The sequence below is a fragment of the Neolamprologus brichardi genome, chromosome 13 (genome assembly GCF_056152115.1).
Source record: "Neolamprologus brichardi isolate AB-2024 chromosome 13, ASM5615211v1, whole genome shotgun sequence".
NCBI lineage: Eukaryota > Metazoa > Chordata > Actinopteri > Cichliformes > Cichlidae > Neolamprologus > Neolamprologus brichardi.
The window spans coordinates 6593054-6615330 of record NC_142116.1 but is presented as its reverse complement, the minus strand read 5'-3'; the positions used below and the strand labels follow the sequence as shown (position 1 = coordinate 6615330).

Here is a 22277-nt window from a genome sequence, read left to right as displayed (position 1 = left end):
TGTTTTTTTTTTTTGTTTTTTTTTTTGGGGGGGGGGGGGGGGGCTGATAAGCTACATCTTAACAACACTTATCTTCACAATGTCAATGAAGAGTTAACAAGGAAACAGAAAACAGGCACTCACTCATTACTAAACGTCTTGCTCACTTCTTAAAGAGTGCCAGTATTCTGTTCGCTTTTCATGCAACAATTTATCAGCCAGTGTTGGCCCTGTTGACATCAGTAGATTTGCAAACAAGATGGGGCTTTCCCAAAATCAGTAGCAGATATTAATCTGTAGATAGTTAACACTACTGCATCACAGCAACAGAGCTCCACTCTACCAGCTGGCTAAGGCCTTTCTGTGTGGAGGTTGCATGTCCTCCTTGTGTCTGTGTGGGTTCTTTCCAGGTACTCTAGCTTCCTCCCACAGACCACAGACACGGATGTTAGGCTAACTGCTGATTCTAAAATGGCCTTAGGGTGAGGTGGACTGTGAGCACGAAGAACTGTATGCCTTAGCCCTGTGACAGACTGGCAACCTGCTTAGGCTGTACCCTGCTTCAGCCCAATGACTGGGATAGGCTCCAGTTCACAAAAGTGCTGAAGATATGTTATGTATTTATGTTTTGCTCACACTAAATGCTCATTAACCACATGTTAAGAGAAAATCTCCAAAATCCAGATTATAGTTCTTTTCTTAATAACTGTTTGTTATGTTATTGATTTGAATTTAAGTGTGTAAGCCTGGTGTAATGTACGATGAGGTCAGTTATTTTAGATTTTAGATTCAAAGACAGAAAAAATACCTTTACAGTCTTGCTAATCCAAGAATCACTCCCTAACCCTTCCGTTCCAAAAGCCAAGTTATGATTGTGTCACTATGAGCATCAGTGGGGGGCAGAGGCTTTGTTAAACTTCCAAAACTGTGCAAGTCATTAAAACTACCATTTAGCCTTCAGCACTTTGAAGTCAATGTACTTTTGCTTTAGGATGTCTGCGTATCCATATTTCTTTGCAAAAGCATTTACATGTAGACTCCACAGTAAATAAATTGGTTAAGATGATTATTTTTTCGATTCAGCTTTCTTCAAGCTCACGACTTCTAATACACAGAGCAACATCAGCCACTCTACACACACACCTCGCTCTATAATCAGACACTTAATACACACTCCATTTCTGACCTGTCTTCACCTCTGTCTCCAGGCTGTTTGCTATTCTTCAGAGAAACTCCTCTGAGTGAGGAAAAAAATGTTTATTCAAATTCACTACTGAGGATGCATCCGAAAAAATATCTCTATTTTACTGCTGATGCACTTCATTTTTCTTAATGGGAAGAAGAACTAGAGAGCAGGAGAGAAAGTTTTTTTTCTTTTTTCCATTCCACCCAGGCCAGCACTTTTTCCTGTACTCCTTCCAGCATGCGAGTGTGTGCATCTGTGCGGCTCTGCACACGTGTGATTTGTGCAAGTTTGTGTGTGTGTGTGTGCTGATTCCCAACAGCCTTTCCCTCCTCCTCTTCTGTGCGCGCTCTCGCTCTATCACCATATTTTTCCTTGGCAAATCAATTTTACACATGATCAGCCCACTCCCCTTGCCGCGCTCGGCCCAGCCGTAATTAAGAGGAGGGAAATTACCATATATATTATATTAATGCAAACATCATTCAGCAGGTAATTCTTGGCTGATCGGGATAATGGAAAGGTTGAACACCCATTAACCCTGGGGCCCAGGCGCTGGGAGGAGGGTGCTGTGTGTGCGTTTGTGTGTCTATGTGGATGGGACTGGGGTGGAGGGTGCAGGGTCGAGGGTAGGCGAGGGCTGCTTGGGAAGAGATTCACCCCGTGGTCTCTGGTGGCACGCACACACATACGCACACACATAATAACATTCTTATAAACACATTCTTTGTGCACACTGCCTGGAATACAGTGTGAAATGTGTGTGAACACTTGAAGGACGTGAAGGCACACTTCTGTGCAAAGACAGAGCTGATATCTACCATTGTTATAATTAAAATGGCAGCCTAATAAATCAATACTTAGATGTGTGTGAGTTAAAGAGACGACAGTAGTGTGTGTGTGAGGGTATAGGAGTGGACAAGGTTAAAGTGGGGAGGCAACTTAAACTAGTAAGGTGACATACAGGAAATTGGGGGGAGGGGGGGGCAATCAACCACTTCACATCTTTCTTTTTTGGATACAGAGTAAAGCAACAGCTGATGAGTGCTACTATCACACTCACACACTAGTTTGTTGTTGCAGATGGGACAAAACTGTATACACTACAGAAAATATGAACAAACCTCCTCTTCGAATGGTCTGCGAACATCAACGTCTATGGGTGAACCTCTGTCCTCCTCAGCCTTCTTCTGATCCTCAGGAACAGATTTCTGTCTTTTTATCTCTGGAACAATGAAGTCACATACATTAACAGGTGAGAGATCCACTTAATGTCATTTCAGTCTTTATATTTTTATTCTAGAGTAGCTTTACATGAGTCACTGGTCAAAATAATCCAGTGATCCTGTATTTGTGGGTTTCCAAAAAAACACACAGCTACATGGATCTTCATGATTGGTGTGAACACATCATGACAGGTGTATGTATCCTGCTTGGAAATGCCTCAAATCTTCCTCTTAGTCAGTCATTTGAGCTGAATCGAGTATTATCTGTATTACATATTATATTGTATATAGCAGTCATCTTACTTTCTTATATTTTCTGACATTTTACAGATGACTCAGTTACATTATGCAGGAAAATATCTTATAGTTACTGAGAACCCCCCCCCAAGCTATAAACAAGCCTTCTTTCGAACGTTACTCTGAACAAGTGAATCCTTGTAGCCTTTTGAGGAGTCGAGTTACTGCTCAAAATGTCTGTGGACGTCCTCAACAGTTAATTGCTGTGTGTGAATCAAGTGTCTCCGTATGCAAACATACCTCCTTGGGTAAACAGTGCATACATTGTGCTTGTGTGCTTGTGCTGTAATGTTCCCCCACCTGGTCTGCTCTCCACATACTGGCTGAAGGACTTGAGCTGTGTTTTCCTGACTGCAGAGTCCTTGTTGAAGACAACTGGGTTTCGCAACCTCTCCGTGGCTCTGCGCAGCCTCTCAGCTCTCAACTCCTCTGCATTATTCTGTCAGACACCGGGAAAGTCAGTGTTTAGCTTGGTCAAGAATTGCCTACTGACTCAGGAAGACAAAGACTATCAACGGTTGTTTCTATTTCTGTGTCAACTCTTAATTTGCAGTTCATGGCATCGCCAAACAAGGTAAACAAAGGGACATATTTTCAGTCAAAAATGCTTCAACACAAAAATCATGCATTTAATAAAGCTAACCGTGAAGTAAGGAAAGAAATGCAATCATAGCCTAGTGAGCTGATGATTTTATTTACAAGGCAGGACATGTGGAGAGATGGATAACCCAACTGACAAACACATGCGGCTCAAAGAGACGCGCAAAGAGAGTTCAGACTGCAATAACAGCTGGTGCACAAAAGCTAAAACAAACCAAAAGCACACATAGAAACAGAGCTGATTGTTTAATTTGAAATTACAGGCAATGGCAGCAATTAGTCTGCTGCCTCTTCAAATCTCGTCTATTATTCTGTCAGACTCTACCAGTCACTTAGATATGCTCTCAACCTTTTATTAGGCAGTTGTTTCAAGATTTCAGAGCGGCTCTGTGATTATTGTGACCAAAAACACACATGCACACAAAACTACAGCACTGTAAGTGAACACACCAACTGACAGGCCATGAGATAAATCTGGTAGAAGTTGATATGTTAGCTACATTGTGATTTGTTTGCATGAAGCCCTCTGAAAATACACACACACACACAGAGGCGCACACACTCATTCATTCACTCCCTCACTCATGAGAGAGACAAAAAGGAGGCAATTAACTTGACTTTCAGCAAAACCTCGAGCCAGAAAATATATTCAGATTATGCAAAATGCAAAAAAACGCTATTGTTTTCAAAGCGAACATGTGTTAGAAAGGCACACGCTCGCTTCTCCCGCTATCAAAAACAGCATGCAGAAATGCTTTATTACCAAGCCCCCCAAATATGCCAAGCCGAGTGGAAAAGAAACCGACTCGGGCTAAGATTGACGTCGCAGCAACGTTAATAAGACGGCGAAACGTGTAATAAAGTCGACAATTAGAGCAAACATGTTCCACTGCTTGAAACAGGGGGAGATAGTCAAGCAGGGTGTGCAGTGCGAGGAGGGCTAATAGAGACGGGTGTGGGTGGGAAACGGCGTGTAGACGGGGAGTTGTTAGTTTAGCTTCAGATTATTGACTTTCAAAAACAATGTCAGCAATTAGTCTGTTCTCACTTTGTTTTGTCTATTAGTCTGTCAGCTTCCACCAGCCACTTAAAAACCTTATGTCAAGACAAATTGAGGCAAATTTATTTATGAAGTGTTATACACAAAAGCCCAATTAAACGTTTTAAAATGTGAGGACAGCGCTGGCATCAAGGCAACACCAAGGCGATCCAGAAGGATGTTTAACTCTTACACAGCCATGGTATTTTAAAAACAAAAACACGATAAAGTGGAAAACTTTATCAGTGCTTCCTTTATCTACGAGAGATATTATAAAACGCTCTCATGTCATTAATTATGGTTTTTAGTCATATTTTGGTTTAAAGGAGTTATGGCACCACATTTACACCTGCTCTTTATGCCATACTTGGTAGTTCAGAGGTGCCTAAAAGTGCAAACAAAGATCAGCACCAGTGAGAAAACTGTGCTACAAACTGTCCAACTACCCCTGAAAACAGCGTGTTTGTCTACATCCTGCTGGTCTGCTCTGGTTCTCAATCGGCAAATACTTCAGGAATGGACATTGACAATAAAATCAAAGTCTATAATGTTAAGAAAACAAAAACAAAAAACAAACAACCATGCCACACCATTTCCTGGGAAAAAGCATTTCTATGACACACAAAAGTAATGAATTTCTGGGCTCACAAATGCCTCCATTGGATGACCTTAAAGTTAAATTACTTATTGAGGGAGAAGTAACGAGGAACAGTTATCAAAGGGTTTACTTCTCTCTGATCCGTCTCCTCTCCATTGTCCTATCAAAGTAAAGGCCAAAAATATATTAAAAACAGAATGCACCACTGTATGTGTAGTTCATCCAGAGTGTATGATATAAGGTCAGGATCTTGCTTCAATTTTACATCTTTAGTTCTAACTAATAACAAAAAGTAAAAAAGGTAACAGTCGACTCAATAATGGTTAAATAATTGTGCTTGATGTTTTTTTTTTTCTGTGTAGCCTCAAATCATTTGCTGACATCCTCAACAGGCTTCTTAAACTCAGTCTTCAAAACTATGAGAATTTCCAGTTCTACATCTTCCAATTAATGTTGCCAAAATGTGTTTTGTTTTTCCTCACGATGAAGCTGATATCTTCAAATATAAAAAAGGTACAGTGGTCCCTCGCGGCCTCGCTGATTTTTTTTATGTGCAGTTTTGCATGCTTCCCCCCCCCCCAGCACATTGTGTTCTGCGTACCGATTGGCTGTACACCATTGTCAATCAATCTCGTGCCATAGTCCTGTACAGTACAGACTGTGTTCAGCTCGTCAAATTTACATAAATCTTCAATCGCTAGCAGTGTGACTCTGAAGTGCTGTGCTGTAGGTTTGTAAGTTTTCTCCCCAACAACCACAACAATGTTGATGAAACGTTTTGCACCTTCAAAGGCAACCACGATTTGCCTTTGGTTTCATTCTATAATACTGAACTTATTTTTCTGCGGTTTGAACTTTGAGACTGTTTAAACAAGAGAGAAAAGTGTGAAAATGGTTGTGCTTATCTGAGAAAAGTGTATAAAGTGTTTAGTGAGGGGTTTTACAGTCTTAAAACATCTATAATAAGTTGGCTACCTTGCAAATTTCACATATCGCAGGTTATTTTTAGAACGTAACTACCGCGATAAACGAGGGACCACTGTTTTACAGAGACGAATCGTGATGCCGTTTGAGCTGCCTCAAATCTCATTGCTCTCTCAGATAATCAAGATGATATTTTCATACTAATTTTTCCCACCTCGAAATTCATTTTGCTGTTCTTTCTCTTAAATGCTCTTTAAAGTGTTAATACGATGAGTAACTCTAGTCCTTAAATCCCAGCAGCAAACAGAGACAGCGGCATGTATCTGCCCTCTGTTTACCTGATACTTTCTTGGGCTTGGTTACAGAAATAAGGTGGCTTCCTATTGGTTTTAGCACAAAGCATCACAATTACCCGCCAATCCTGGCTTCGCTAAACCTTCTTCCTGTTTGAGTGATTTTAAAATTTTACTGATTGTTTTTAAGCTTAAACTTAAATGTCACTGTGCTTTTGCCACCCAGTCTGACTTGTTTGAGTAGATGAGGCTGAGAGAATCGGTGACTTCCTTTATATCAGGGATGTGAAACTTATATTACATCATCTGCCACTTTAATTTTGGGTGAGCCAGACAAGTGATTGTAAAGAAGTTTACCTGCACATTTAATCCTGGAGATATCTTAATATATATATAAAAGAAGTGTAATTACAACAATATGTCATTTTCCTACCCGACAGAGAAATGCTGCTGTAGTAAATCAAAGAAATTTGTCAGCATGACTCTTTGATCTTAAAATGTAAGTAATACATGTGCAAAATTATAGAAAAGTTAGCTGGTAGCTCATTATCCATAACATCTTGTAGTTGTGATAAAACAGAAGGTTTTTGTGGACCTAATGTAATGTCCCCCAAAAAGAAAATTCTATGGTAGACAGTGAAAAAACAGGAACTTTCTGTCATTTAACCGTTTATATATTACTTAATTACTTTTGTGCAGTATGAATGGCCATGGGAGAGACATTTATTAGTGTAAAATTTATGAAAATATAGTTAAAAGTCCAAAAATCATGTCAGGGGCCCCTAGACCTTCTGTTTGACAGCCCTTATTTAAATAATTTAACACACATTTTTATAGGCTTACTTTAAAGTGATTTCCTCTTCCTCTGATGATGATTATTACTAATCATTTATTTATTTCATAATATGCATTTCGCTTTGTGCATTTTTTTTACTTTAAGTTACTATCCATTTTGGCTTTTTCTATGTATTCTGTACATATGTATGAAAATGTTATTATTAGCATAAATAAAGATGACAAGATCCATTTATACAGACAATCATGTCAAGCGTGCAGATCTACAGACTTAAACATATTGTGTTAGAAAATATAGTTTAAGCAAACAAGAAATACAAAAGCGTGATGCAAAGCAGCTGAAAACTGATATTGGTCATATAAACCAGCGGTCCCCAACCCCCGGGCCTCGGACCGGTACCGGTCCGTGAGTCGTTTGGTACCGGGCCGCGAGAGTTGAGGCTCAGGTGTGAAATGTATAGTTTTCAGGGTTTTTATCGGTTTTCAGCGTTATTTTGTTATCGTTTTTATCGTTTACTCAGTTTTCCTTGGTCTTTTCACGTGTGTTATGAATAAAAAAAAATTTCGGTACCGGTACTAGTTTTATTTTGTTGTATTTATCCGCGACACCTTAAAGGCCGGTCCATGAAAATATTCTCGGGCATAAACCGGTCTGTGGCGCAAAAAAGGTTGGGGACCGCTGATATAAAAGACAAAGGTCCATCCAGTTAGTGATTTTATGAATATTTCATATGTTTGTTTAAATAAAAATGAAACAATCACTGATAATTGGATGTCAACGGATTTGTTGGATTAATGCTCCTGTCCTTGTCATATTTTCATGAGGATGTTTTTAAGATTTTACCACACTGAGTGGTAAAAGCTGAAGCTCTAACAATATGTGGAGGGAATGGTTTATTTAGCAAAAGAATAATCTAATCCCTGGGGAAACTGATTAGGGCACTGGGCCTGCCTCTGCAATTATTACATACTGTTTAACTGTTGTGAATTGTGACTTGTTCACTAGAATACAACTACAGGTTAAACAGCAGCTACTCTCTTAAAGTTCAGCAGCTGCATTTCAACCAAAAGACAAAAAAAAGAGAGAAAAATAATAGTCTTACATTTCTCTCTCAGCCACGCACACCCCCACAAACACACCCACCCACAATGCATACCCACTTGGCTACCCCTCTGTTTCCTTTTTAAGCTTTGGGACGAGCAGATATTGGGGTGTAATTTTTACTTTCTGCCGCTCCCCTCTGCATCTCTTATCACCGCTATCATCTCTGTGTTGAGCTGTGGCAAGCTGTGGCAGTGGTGATTCAGGGCTTTTGGTGCATGCGAGTCTGTGAATGTGTGTGCATGGGGCTGCGTGACTAATGTTGCAGTCTGCTGAGCGTTGCATGCCCTTATCGTGCGCTGCCGAGGCTGCGCATACACACAATCGCTAATGAGAGGACGAGTGCGTGTGTGACGTTCCTGCAGGTCGTTCCAAAGGCCTGAAGGACTTTTGGGAGACCCGATCCTCTTGGGACAATTTATCCATATTTTAAAGGACAGAAAAAATGAACCCAGTCAGCTGACGAGGGAGAACAGACATGATTATTCACATTTGCACACATTTACTGTAAAACTATTACTTTAGTAGTTGTTGTAGTTTTTATATTTTATAACCGTAAAACTGCACCAAACTTAAGTTAAAACTGGAGATGATAAAAGCTGCACAAAAATAGAGCAACAGTATTACTAAATTCTTGTGTACCACCTTTACAACAGATGGCAGAATTGCACAAATGATATATTCCTAAAAATTTCTCGAAGATGACAAAGATTAGTGCCAGTGTGGCTCTGTTAGGCTTAGAAATGGTTTAGAAATTTTGGAAATTGCACCTGAAATAAACAATCTTTAAGTTGTTCGTACTATTCAGTAACCTAATCAAGCACTAATGGTTTCCAGTGCCCAGACACCGGGGCTGCTCTGACTTTTGTTATTTTATTTCATATAAAAGCTGCAACATTCAAGAATCTAATGCAACTTATCTTCTTACTCATGCTTTTCACCTTGTAAGAAATAAACGAAGAACCAAGCAAATGCTGTAAGTCAACACTGTTTTACCTGTTCAGCTGATATCTGCCCACTTATGTCCACTGTAGAGATCATTTTTTTCTGTATTATCCAGTCTCTTTCTCTAACAGCTGTAAACTGGGACATGAGATGCATTTTGGACAAATTTTGTCTCAAACTTGCCATCTTAGCAGATTGTTAGCAATACACTGAGTGTAACAATACAAGTCGCCACCCATCAAAGCCGATTTTCAGGCAGAAACCCTGAGCACCTGTTGATGTACTGTACAGAACACCATTTCAAGATACAGTCTCTAAAATACCTCTTTCTGCATCAGTGACAACATAAAACTCCTAAATACGGTGTGTGTAAATCTCCTGTGTAAAACTGTAATGAAAAAGTTAATCAGCAGTTAAACCACAGATTTTAAACTCAGCTCCTGTGAAGTGAGAAAGAAATAACCGACCCCCCCCCCCTCCCCCGCCCAAATTATGACACACAGCTTTTTTGTAAATGAGTAGATGTGAATTTTGAAAAAATTCAAAACAGATGCCCAAAAACTTTAGGTTTGACATAACGTCTCAGTGTTACCGGATTCACCAAGTTCACATATTTAAAAGGCACAAATGCTTCACGTGTAACATTTTTATAACTAATCAGCAAAAGTATCTCATATCCTTTTAACAAATAACTTATCTAGACCTAAAAATGTTTTTAACTTTCATTACATTTTAATTTGTGTGTAGCAATGCTGGTACTGCATCAACACACCAATAACAACAATGCTAACCAAACCCTTCTGAAAGCTGGTTCTGACTAACTGGTTTCATATTTGATACCCCAGAATGATTGCCACAGCAGTCCCACTGCACTGATAGTGATGGAGCTCAAATCAGATGTAAATACACTTTTGGATAAAGTGCTATGAGAAGAGTTAGGAATGTACCAAATGATAATTTTACCTCTCTGAGGGTCAAGCGGTAACACGCACGCATACGCACTCCTTTGGCCATAAAGGACTAAGCCTTTTAGGCTTTGAACACAAGAGGGTGTTTATGTGAATCGATGATCAAAGACACCCTGTGTCGCCATAAGCACAGAGGGTTTTGCTTGTACTGACAGCCACACACATACTCACCTTATTCTACTTGACATTCAAAATCAATTAAACAGATGTTCAAACCGGCCGACTGCGTTGTTGACTCAATATTCACATCAGAAGCTATAGACGCAAGCAGCCATAACAACCCCCTGTTCCCAACCTATACGTGCACGCACACACACACACATATATATATATATGACTGAAAAGGTCACGCTTAATAGAGGGGACTGCTACATGTTATGTAGAGAATTGTGATGTCTGTCTGTGTGTGCATGATTTGTGGAGACAGACTCGAACGGACAGAGGGGGATAAACTATGGTCTTACATGAAGTGGTCTAGGTGACTGATGTCTACAAAGACTCAGCCAGCTGACAAGCGGGGTCAATCAGACCTAATTGATCGGACTAAGTCTTTGATGGTGTGCTGAGAAAGGTGGAAGAGATACACACACACACACACACACACACACACACACACACACACACACACACACACACACACACACACACACACACACACACACACACACACACACACACACACACACACACACACACACACACACACACACACAGAATGAGAGATGAAAGGAAAGAGAGGTGAAAAACTAGAGAGTAGGTGCTCTGAGGTCAGCGTACCTCCAGTCCTTCTGCAGGGCTGAGCGGGGAGGTAGAGGAGGAGGCGGTGGGTGACGATGAGGAGGAGGTGGAAGACGGGGATGAAGGAGAAGTGACTCCTCTTGGGCTGACCTCCACCAGCTTCTTCAGCTTCAGATCCACATGCTTACTGTTTGTACCTGAAGAGAAAGAAAGAGACAAACTGATAAGCAATAAGAGGGTTATTTCTACTATTTATATCAATGTCACACTTACACAAAAACCAAAAAAGAGAAGCGACTTAGTCAGCGCTAACATCCACACACTAAGGCAAACCCACAGATAAGGAATATATACACAACAAACATATGTGAGAATACAACATATACAGTATACACACACGTGGAAAGAGTAGGAAGTCTTACATCCTGTTTGCATTATAAATGCAGATAAATGAAGGTGATTTTGATCTTCAAAAATAAAAAATATGGAGCTTTGAATGATCACTGAAGAACCAGTTTAACATGTGCTTAACATGTTAAAATGCATTTGCACTTATTTTCTCCTAGAATATTTCTCAATCTAATAATCTCTTCTCGTTCTCATTCTGTCTGTCAATCTGACTTCTTTCCTACTTTTACCTCCACCCATTCTTAATTTGTTTTTTAACCTTTTCCTTCCCTCCCTCTCTGTCTCTGCTTGCCAGTAGCTGCAAACAGCTTTATTTTCCAGGGACTGGTAACCACAGCTCCCCTGCCAGGCCAGAGCACTGCACTGAAGAAGATGAAAGAACAGGAGGGCGACCGTTTCATGTGTCACCTCCCCCCGTGACATGCACACTCACAAACACACACACACAAGTGCGAGGATGCATGTATACAGATGCCAAGCACAGGCACATGCTTTTGAATATAAACGTACAAATACACCATATATACACAATGGAGCAGGTAGGCTGAATAACCTTGACTTCCCATTTTCAGTGGAAATATTAACACAATAAACAGTGGTATCAGCCACTTAGTGTTACAATCACCACAATCTATTGCTTTCAAGACTACTTTTCAAGACTACATAAAAATTACTACCAGCAAAAAAACCCCAAAAACCCTACACACAACTGTGAAACAAAAATAGTGCAGAGATACTGAACTTCAAAGCTTGAGGAAGCATTTGTCTGTTTTTTATTAATGTCTGTTTCTTCTGGTCCCCTCACTGTACTCTCACCTATCTCACATCGACAGGAAATTAAAGAGGCAAATAAAGTAAATGAAATACAAACAAAGTAATTAGTTTACCTCTGAAGATTTGAGCAAATGCTTTACTGAAGATATTTTTCGTTTTGTTTATGTCTAGGGAGCAGTTTTCAGAGTTTTTAATTACTTTTTTTTTAATTATAAAAGAAAACATAAAAACACCCCAACAGTTTTACACCAACAGTATGGCAGCTTCAAACTACTAAGTTAGAGTGCGTGAAGAGTAGTTTGTGGAAATGAACTGAAAAGATGAAAAGCTTGGGCTCAGGTAAGTGACTAAATGAAAAAACAAATGAATGAGAAGCCTGGTAATAATTAAATACCTGCATAGCTCAACCAGCGCACTGGTTATAAAGGTTACAACTAGTGCATAAACCAGTGGTTAGCTTTATGCACTAAAGTCTTCTGGGTTAGGTTTGGGCAGTAAATTCTTCTCAGCTATGTTTGGGACCTAAAATCATGTTGGAGAGCTACAGGCACAAAATCTAATGGATAAATTTACAAAAAAATGGATAACAACTTCTCACTATCTAGTAAATCAAAAATGAAGTATCTTTGGAAATGCATTATCTGTTAGATATTAGGTTAAAAATGGTAATTAATTGAAGACAGTGTAATTCAATGTAACTTGAGAGAACAATTGGCAAAATGGATTTAGGTACTAAAAGGGATGTTAAAGAATGTCCAGGCAGGTCATGAATTAGAAAAATAAAAGAAGACAGCGAGTCATGCAAAACTGCACAGCGTCAGCCAGTTATTTTACCCAAAAAGGTTAGCTCAGAGCTGGGGTTAGTAAGCTCCAGGGGGCCCTGGGTGCTGGAAGTAGTTGGAAGAGCCTCCAGTGGCAGCGGGTTAGTAGGCAGTGCAGATGCACATGTGGCAGCGGTATCAACAGCATGATCATCACCACCGAAGTGGAACTGCTCCTCCTCAGCCCTCACATCTCCCTCATCCTCACCCCTTACACCAGTAACACCAACATCCTCATGATGACTTCTGACTCCGTCCAAAACATCTGCAGGTATGGAGTTGGACAGCAGAAAGGAGGCAAAAAATGAAGTAAGCAGCAGAATGAGCAGGAAGGAAGAAAAAGGAGATGGTGATGATGTAAAGAAAAAAAGGACAACGATAAAGTTTAGAAAATAGAAAGGTGTTAAGAGAACACGATACAGAATAAGGGAGGAGTACAGAGAGAGACATTTGGTTAGTTTGTGATAATATTAGTCTGTGATAAGAATAAGTGTTAGGATCCCGTTGTTAACCATCTCCATCCACACTGTGCTCTCAAAACAACAGTAAATATATTATGATGGCTTTTGTTTGCGGAAAACTAATGGAAAGTTTTAGGGCTCTGTGCACATTCTACACAGATACACTAGTTAATATGTTTATTTATTGGCATGAAAATGCAGCAAACTCCAAAAGAGAGACAAGAAAGGTCTCTGAGTACATCGATCTGTGTGGGTTTAGTGCCTGCTCGCAAAAATATCTGACACACAAAGTGAAAATGAGACCCCAGTTTAATTTCCACCAATTCAAGGATCTGTTACCCGCCTTTCTTTTTCCAGATAAAAGACGAAGGGGGAACAAAAACCACAAAAACATGAGTGTATATTCCATTAAATTTGCACAGGGGCTCAATAGAAACAACAGTGTCTCCACATTAGGAACAAAACAAGAAAAGCACGTTAGAAGAAACTCAAATGGAACTGCATGGATAACCCACCATGGATTAAAACAATATAATCAGTACACAGTGTTGCAAGCTCCCTCCTCCGTTATTTACTACTTGGTGGGGGAGAGACCAAGAACAAAGAAAGAAGAGGAGGGAGTCAACATAACAGCATTTTGTGTGTGTGTTTTTTTTTCCTTTTTCTAATTTGCTAGCTGCGATGTGGAGCGTGCTAGCAAGCGCCCTTCCTGCGTGGCTGGCTGAGGCCTAATTAATGGGAGGCCATGGTGATGGAGTTTGGAAAGTTTCTTTGCGGGCAGCCCGAGCTGCACTTAAAGGACTGTCAATGGCGCTGAAGAGAGAGGGAGAGAGAAGGAAGAGAGAGAGGGGCTAGGATTAGCCGTTCTGCTCGGCAGGCCTTGTGTATCACAGCCCACAGCATTTCTCTCTTCTCCTCGCCGCCACCGCCTCCTCCTCCTCCTCCTGTTCCCTTGTTCCGTTCTTTCCTCCAACTCCATTTTTAATGAGATCAACAATTAGTCCAATTCAGAAAAGCTGAAAGAGCAAATAAATCAAGTGCTACCCGCCCTCTGCCTCACTGTCCGTCTCCTCTTCTTCTGCCCGACATGTCGCTGGATGTTTACTCCTCGTTAAGGGATTATTTGTTTTTGATTTCTTCTTTTCTGAGCATAAAAGAAGTGCATCGCCATTTTCAGTCTTTTAGGTATTTTCTCTGACCTATCTTTTGTTGTCTAATCATCTCAAGAACATCAATGCTTAGCCGATAAACCACTGACTGGTAACTATTTTGATAAACCTTTTAATTCATCAGAAAAGCCCAAAATTCTCTACTTTTCTTTTGCTTTTAATCAGTCAAACACGTTGTCTTTCTTTGTCCTCTTCACAACTACACAAGTTAGTTTAACTGCCTTTTCCACTTCTCACTCTTTGTCCTCAGCTGTCTCCTCTTTCCCTTTTCTGATCCACCTGAAGAGAATAACCAGAAAGAGGGGTGTAATGTTGAGGAATCATAAACAAATGACTCTGGAGGCCTGATAATGGTCATTACGATAATAACCCCAATTTCAAGGAAATGGAAAGCAGTGGGAAATGCACACGGGCAGCATTTGCTACCTCTGCAAGCTGTTATTAGAAGTGTCTGGTGTTTTGAGCATAATTTGGCCACACAATGCGTTGTGTTGATTAACAATTACTGGGTGAACGAGACGAGGGAGGACTTGCAGGGCAAACTGCTTGTTTGAATATAAGGGTGGTGCTTTTTAGACCCGCGGCTGTTGTCAAATGACATTTTGTTTTTCTCTGAGGATTAAGTAGAACCCCTTTAGAGAGCATAATGGAAATGTGTGTGTCTTAGCATGTGTGGATGAAGAAAGTGAGTGCATGTCGAAAGCATGCTACTGTGACATTTCTTTTGTATTACAGCCCATGAGCATTAGTGAATGTTAGTTAATTACAAATGCTTTTAACAAAACTCTGAAAGTGTGCTAATGTGGATAAATAAAGTGCGAATGGAAATGATGTCTCTATCAAGACTTCATGTTTGTTGCTGCTGTGTGAGCTGACCTCCAGCAGTGCCCGCCTTGCCACCTTTACCACTGCTTGACGGATCCAGCAGGCTCATGTCGGACATCTTGACTCCGGATCGAGCCTCGGCTATCAGCTGCCTGGCTCGTTCTCTCAGCTGTCTTCGCCGCTCAGCATCCCGCTCCTGCACACATGAGTAAAAAACTCTCAAGGACTTTTGGACAGATACATATTTAAAAAGAAAAAAAAAAAAATCACACATTTATTTCCACATCATTGCATCTTTTAAGAAGGTATTGATGTTATAACTGTTATTAGATATATATGACTGCTTTGCTCAATGGACTATCATTGTTTTAGGGCTTTATAAGCCCGCTGAATTAAAGCATGATATATGCACACTGTATATATAGTAACTACTTCTCCGTCCTTTATTTAATTGGTAACTTACTCCAAAATCTTTGCACTCTGTACCTGAGCATGCTGTACATGTTGATACTGTATGTTGATATGGTGATGTCAGTATTGTCTGTCGTCTACTCTGTTACATACACTGAGAGTAAAGAAATAGCTGTAGCCCAATTCCTTTTATGTGTACACAAACGTGGCTAATAAAAATGATTCTGATATTATTGTATCGCTCTTTGGCCTAGAGACAAGTCAGCAATCATCTGGCAAACACCAGTCAGAGGGAAAAATAAGTATGCCCCAACTGGTTGCAAATGGTGGCGGGAAGTCCCCATTCACGCAGGCGACCAGTAGACTAGAGACCAATCAGTGACCCCTGGTAACCAATGGTTGCTAGAGAAAAGTATATATTCTGCAGTCCGTTAGCAACCAAATCAATCGCAAGGATGTTTTAGGTGCAGCACCATCTTTGCAGCCATTTTCACCCTGTGACAATGAAACTGAGAATATATATTTTTCCCTAGCAACCAGAGGTTGCCAGAAGGTCACCGACTGGTCTATACTTATGTGCGACTGATCAGCCTTAATGACCCTAACTAGCTAGTATTACCCAGCAATGATGGTGTAACCTTATAAATGCGCAATTGTTAGTGTAATAAACTGCCTATGCTTAAGAAATCACTGTGTTCAGTGATGTTTTCCTACTTGTTGTTCTTACTCCTTGCTGAATATAGCACTCATGATGGTACTTGAGCGCATCTAAAAAATCATCATGCATGAAACTATGATCTGTACACACCTGGTACTTCACCAAGCCCTAAAACGTAAACAAAACAAGTCTTAAAAATAATTAAAAAGTTTTGTTATGAAAAGCATGTACGCCTTTCACTGCGTTATGGAGCTAGGAGCACAGAGATAGGCACACGCACCATCTTGGCTCTAGACAGATACAGTATTGAGCTGTCACCATCACAGCAATGGCAGAAATGCCATTTTCAGGTCGATCCAATCTGATCCCACTGATAAAACACACACACACACACACACACACACACACACACACACACACACACACACACACACACACACACACACACACACACACACACACACACACACACGAAAACCTTGATGATGTCAATTGGCAAGCACTTAACAGATGATGACCCCACCAAGCAGCACCCTCACTGGGCAGGCCATCACTACATACAGTGACCAGCCAGTAGTAAACAAACATCCTGGACAGGTAATTTAAAATGACAGGAATGTCAGCGGGTGATTTCCAGAAAAATAGGGGACCAAAAGTAGATCAAAATAACAGAAACACACAAGAGTGAATGCAACTGAACGGCACTGAAAACAGATGGGAAAAGTTATAAGAGAATATACTGACTGAAAAAGACAGATGAGTCAATTTGGGATTTAATAAACATGAAAATGCCTGCATGACTTAAGCCACTGCAGCAGAAGTTAACATAAACTCATCTTTTACACGACTCAATCTTTAAGGACAAACACACACAAATTCCTAAACTTGCCCCCCCATCGCCCAAACACAGCCACATACGACCCAGGGGAGAATGAAGCTGCATTTTTCTGTCACTGCTCTCCCTCCCTGTGGTTTCCTGTTAATCAGCCTTCTCCATATTGAGGCAGGGGTTTTAGGGCTGGCCTATTGAAGCCGCCCATTTATCCATTAACAAAACAAGCAGCGCCCGCTAATGAGCTACATCTCTCCATTTCCATGTCAATTGTTTGTTTGTAGCCATTGTTTGGCGGGGACAATGGGGTTGTATTGTAAATGACAGCAACCCTAATGCACTCTGTGTATGTGTATGAGAGAGAGCCCAGGGGGATGCCCACAGGGAGACGGGAACACACCTTAGAGAGAGAGTGATTAAAAAAAAAAAAAAAAGAAAAGAAAAAAGAGGCAGTGGCAGAAGAAAAGAAGACAGAGAGAGAGATAAAGAGCAAGCAGAAAAATAAATGATGACACTACTTAAAGAAAAATACTTCTCTCCCAGGTCTCAGTATCTAACAAAGCAAGGAATTCATAAATATATTTTGTTAGCACTTAAAAAAAGGAACAAGAAACTAAACAAACAGGAAAAGGATCAAATATATCCTGAAAACTGTTTATGAACTGTTCAAAAATTAGATGTCTAAACTATATTACCCATTATAAAACACATTTAGTAGTTACATGTATCAGTTTTTCCCTAAGTAGAGGAAAACAGGAAAAGCATTTCATAGGAAAATCCCTACCTTTTTTTTTTTTAAATAAAATGATTTATGAAATTACTTACTAAAATGATTTTAACCATTTTTTGTTAGCAAGGGGTTAATGTACTTAAGGATAAGAAAAGTCATCTAACTGTGAGCAGGAAAAACCCTTATAAGGGGTTGATGTTGTAAATTAGCTCTGGATATAGACATCAGAAACGACATTTGCAACTGCAAATGTTTCCCTCATAACTAAATTATAAAATAAGTACCTGAATCCAGACTCAATTTAGTTTGGCTTATGGACTTATAACCAACAAAGAGCTGTTTATTATTTGTCTAATAGTACACGTAGGTTGTTACGTGAAAACAAAGAAGAGAGAATCAGTAAAACACAAAGAAGAAAATGCTTTATATCTGGCCTGTGCCATGATCATAACAGTTATTAAGTTGTTTGTGGGACACAGAAGACTTTCAGATTTCAAAATGGGCCCTCTTGGTTGGAGGATAAAGGGGAGCCTAAGCAAGTTTGAGTATCTCTGGGTCTTATTCAGGATTGATAAGAAAGTGGAATGACAGGTGGACCAATGGATTGGTGCAGCGTCAGCAGTTATCAGGGAACTGTACCCAAATGTTGTGAAGAAGAGAAAGCTGAGCCAACAGCCCAATCCATCTACATTTTCAACCTTCAGCTATATCTGGGTAATGACTGAAAGAGTATAGCTGAAACCAAGGTCATCTGTAGAATGGCTGGACTGAGCCTTAAAGAAACTCTGACGTCTTTACTGATGAGCCTGTTAATGAGAGACTCAACTCTTTCTGTGGACTTTTAGATTCAAAAGAACAACAATAGTGACAACCAAGATTGAGACTTCACAACAGGAGTTCGTTAAATGTGGGTGATACTACTATGTCCATCCTCTATATTGTTTGTGTCAAACGTTGGGATGTAGCACGGTATGATCCCAAATAGGTGTTTTCTGCTTTGTCACATTCTCATAACAGTATCACACAGAGAGAAACTGCTTTTTCTTCTTTATACTTTCCATCCTTACTTTTTATTATGTTAAAGAAGCATGCTTCTCCCACTTTTTATAAATGCAAAATAAACAGTAATGTCACTAACGGCCTTCTGGCTATGGACTGGTTCCGATACACAATCTGGCCTTTACAGATATGGACAACTACCAGTTCATGAGTGCCTGTGTGTTGTACCATTTTATATAGACATATAGCCCACACAGGCCCCCCCACACTCCATAAAAACATCCCATTGCATTATTGTTGTTAGCCATTTTGGGGACAGGAAATGGGAAATTGACTTTGCCTATCCAGAGGCAAGGATTAACACTATGCTACTATAAAATGCATCTAACCACTGCCTGGCTCCCTCAGCTAAGGAACCGAGAGAGTGTGTGTGGTGGGTCGGTGAGGGGGCAAAGGATAGGAGAGGAAGGGCTTTTTTTTAAAAAATGTGAAACTGTGTGAAAGACAAGAAAGACAAAGTTTGTCATATAAAATCCTTTTGTGGCATTAACTTTTACAGACGTTGATGTCTGAACATGTGCATTCTGTGTTGGTAACGTTAAGAAATTAACAATGAAGAGTATAAGACGACTTTCTTTAAGAGTTTGCACAAAAACTTCAGAATGCTAAAGAGAAATAAACAGTGGTTGTGATAATAAGACTTAAACATGTTTTGTTGCCCCACTTCGTCAAAAAAGACTCTTTTGATGGTCTAAAGGTCTAAATAATGTAGACTTGGGTGAGGAGAGGTCATTTCTGGTTACTGTCAAATTTCTAATTCTTTCTCAAAACCTGTTGAGATTTATTTTGGCCACTCAAGTGTTACCACTGCTGCAATTCCAATTACAACTCATTGTTCTGTAGCAACACAATATGCCAGAAGTTTAGGGAAGAGTAGCTGAGCATGTGGAGATTAAATGCTACCTAGTGGACATAATGTGAAAATTAAGTGGTGATTACACTCAGTACTTCCAAGTTGGAAAGTGGCAATAGATACAACAGTGCTTTAACTTGGTTGGACAAGACAACAACAAAGGTGGATCCAAAAAGCCACGGGTATGCAACTTAATAAAAAAAAACAAACAAGCAAAACACCAAAAACAAAAGAAAAAATAAAAGCAGCAGAAAGATCATTACGTGATCAAAGCCGGGATGAAAAAGCAAGAATAAAAAAAAGAGGAGAAAGCTTGTCAGCTGGTGGTCGGTGGGCAGCACAGCTTCACGAATGGAAACCCAGGAGGAATAGAGACTTTTCTTTTTTAAATGGCGACAGCAAGAACAATCCTCCACTGTCTTCCACTGACTGCTGGGAACATCCAGTGGAAGAGAGGCTGAACGGATGAGTGCGAGTCTGAGACAGAGGGTTCCTCTGTGGGCTTGGCGTCGAGTGAGGACCTCTCTCCGCTCTGGAAGCTCTGTCTGAGCAAGGGGAGCAGGTTGTCGCCTTGGTTGCTCTTTTCTGGGCAAGTAGAAAGAGGGAGGGAGGGAGAGAGGGAGGGCACGCACCACTGGTCATGTACAGAGACCTGGCGTGGGCACACAGTCATGCCACGCACACACACCCACACCAACACTAAGGGACGCGCACACAATCACTATCTAAAAGGGTTTGCCAACCTCCCAGATAGCCAGCCAGTCTGGCAGCCAGTCATGCAGCTCCAGACATTTGTCATGACAGGCTAATTCACAGTCAAGAGGTGCTTTAGGTCTCTATCTTGTCCAGACTCACACACTCACACTAAAGAACCACAGAACACACATGCACACACCAAGCCAATCAAATAGTCATGTAATCACACACTCTTCAACAATGTTTAAATGCCACAGAGATTCAGGTAGAAATCAGTTAGTTGTTAAACTCTGATTTTCTGTTACCATATCACCATGTGCCTACTTATGATAATCACAACAAGAAATGTCATATACATATAATTATTCAGCAACAAATTAGTCGAAACATCAATAATACAAAAAGCATCTTTATGAACCTTCAAGCAACCACACAGGAATGCCCACAGATACAGTCCACTATAATTTTTATGACTTTCAATAGTTTCTATGCAAAGAATTGTTAAAGAAAAACACAAACTTAGATTTTATTAGACAGCCATCTGTTACTTGTTACAAAATATTTGTTATATTTTCAGTAACACTAAAATGATCTATTATAGTATGCTCATATCATTTTAACACCTAAATATATAAGATCTGGTGACTCAGCAATACTTAATCAACAACAAATATAATGAAGTTATGGTTATGGATGAGGTTATAAGGTTATGGATGGATAACTAATACTTTAACATCTACAAAGATGCTGAAAGGCCAGTTTTCCCAGATCCTTTCTGGAATGTTATCCTCAAAGTAAAACACAGCTAATGCAGGTATTTACAGCTCTATATGCTGGGATGAGCGAGCAGATTAAGGTGGAAAGGAACAAACATCATCATCCTCTTGGTGACAGGAAGGAGTGGGATTTATGGGAAATGTGGTTTTCCAGTTAAAAAAAAAAAAACATCAAACAAAGAGCAGAGATTTTTGTTTGGCTTAATTTTCTGTTTATTCCACTGAAAGGTGCAATGCCAGTATTTTTGACTATATTACCAAATTAATAAATCTAATATTTTTCCTCAAATTTAGGTAAAAACAGAAATGGAAAAGAAGGGAGAGGGAGTGAGAGAGGAAGAAGGGGAGGGAGGGAAAGGGAGAGCTTATCGGCCGGCTCCAGACAGAGTGCGCGGATCAATGGGCGTGCGAGGCCCACAGCGATCAATGCATTTGATAAAGATAAAGAAGAGCCACTGTACATGGCTATCAAAGAACCAGGACACAGCCTAATTATGATTCGACGGGTGCGTGCCCATGATAGGGGTCTGTGTGTGCCTGTATGTGTGTGTTATATGTACATAAATATAAATTTGAGAGATGTCGGCGTGGAATTTGAGCAGGAGTGCGGGTTATGCACCTGTGTGTCAGTGTATACATTTAAATGTGTGTTTATGTGCAACTGCAAAGATGCAGGAGTGATGTCTGAGGTTTTAAGTACAGTTAGGTCCGTAAGTATTTGGACAATAGCCGGTGCTACAAATATTGCACTACAGTGGATTTTAAATCAGATAATCAAGATGAGATTGAAGTTTTTCAGCTTTAATTCAAGGGGTTTAACATAAGTATTCCATTAAAGGTTTAGAAATTACAGATATTTTTATACATAGTCTCCTATTGTCAGGAGCTCAGACCTAATCAGACAAACTGAGATAATCATGATCATGAGCCATTTCTCTCCTCCTCCGTATGTTTCTCTTGACATCATTCTGTTACAAGTTCATCCTGGTTTCATCTGTTTGACGATTACTAAGAACTGTGCGGTCTCTTTAAGTTGTTTTTGCCCTTCTTAGCCTCAAGTGTAACTAGTCTAGTAGTTTAAATCTTGTTTTAAATCCTCTCTATATGCATTCATGAA

General features: G+C 40.1%; 1 protein-coding gene across 4 annotated transcripts in view; it reads right to left on the bottom strand.

Annotated features, from left to right (window-relative positions):
- The window catches only part of ehbp1 (EH domain binding protein 1), a 157100-nt gene that overhangs the window by 34790 nt on the left and 100033 nt on the right, over window positions 1–22277 (bottom strand). For 3 of the 4 annotated variants that reach the window (XM_035904844.2, XM_087850041.1, XM_087850040.1), the window contains 5 exons: window positions 15197–15341; window positions 12704–12955; window positions 10727–10884; window positions 2986–3124; window positions 2287–2387 (listed from right to left, as the gene is read on the bottom strand). In XM_035904844.2, the coding sequence (XP_035760737.2) occupies window positions 2287–2387; window positions 2986–3124; window positions 10727–10884; window positions 12704–12955; window positions 15197–15341 (795 nt within the window). The remainder of the gene's footprint in view (window positions 1–2286; window positions 2388–2985; window positions 3125–10726; window positions 10885–12703; window positions 12956–15196; window positions 15342–22277) is intronic. The other variant, XM_087850042.1, reaches the window with a different exon arrangement.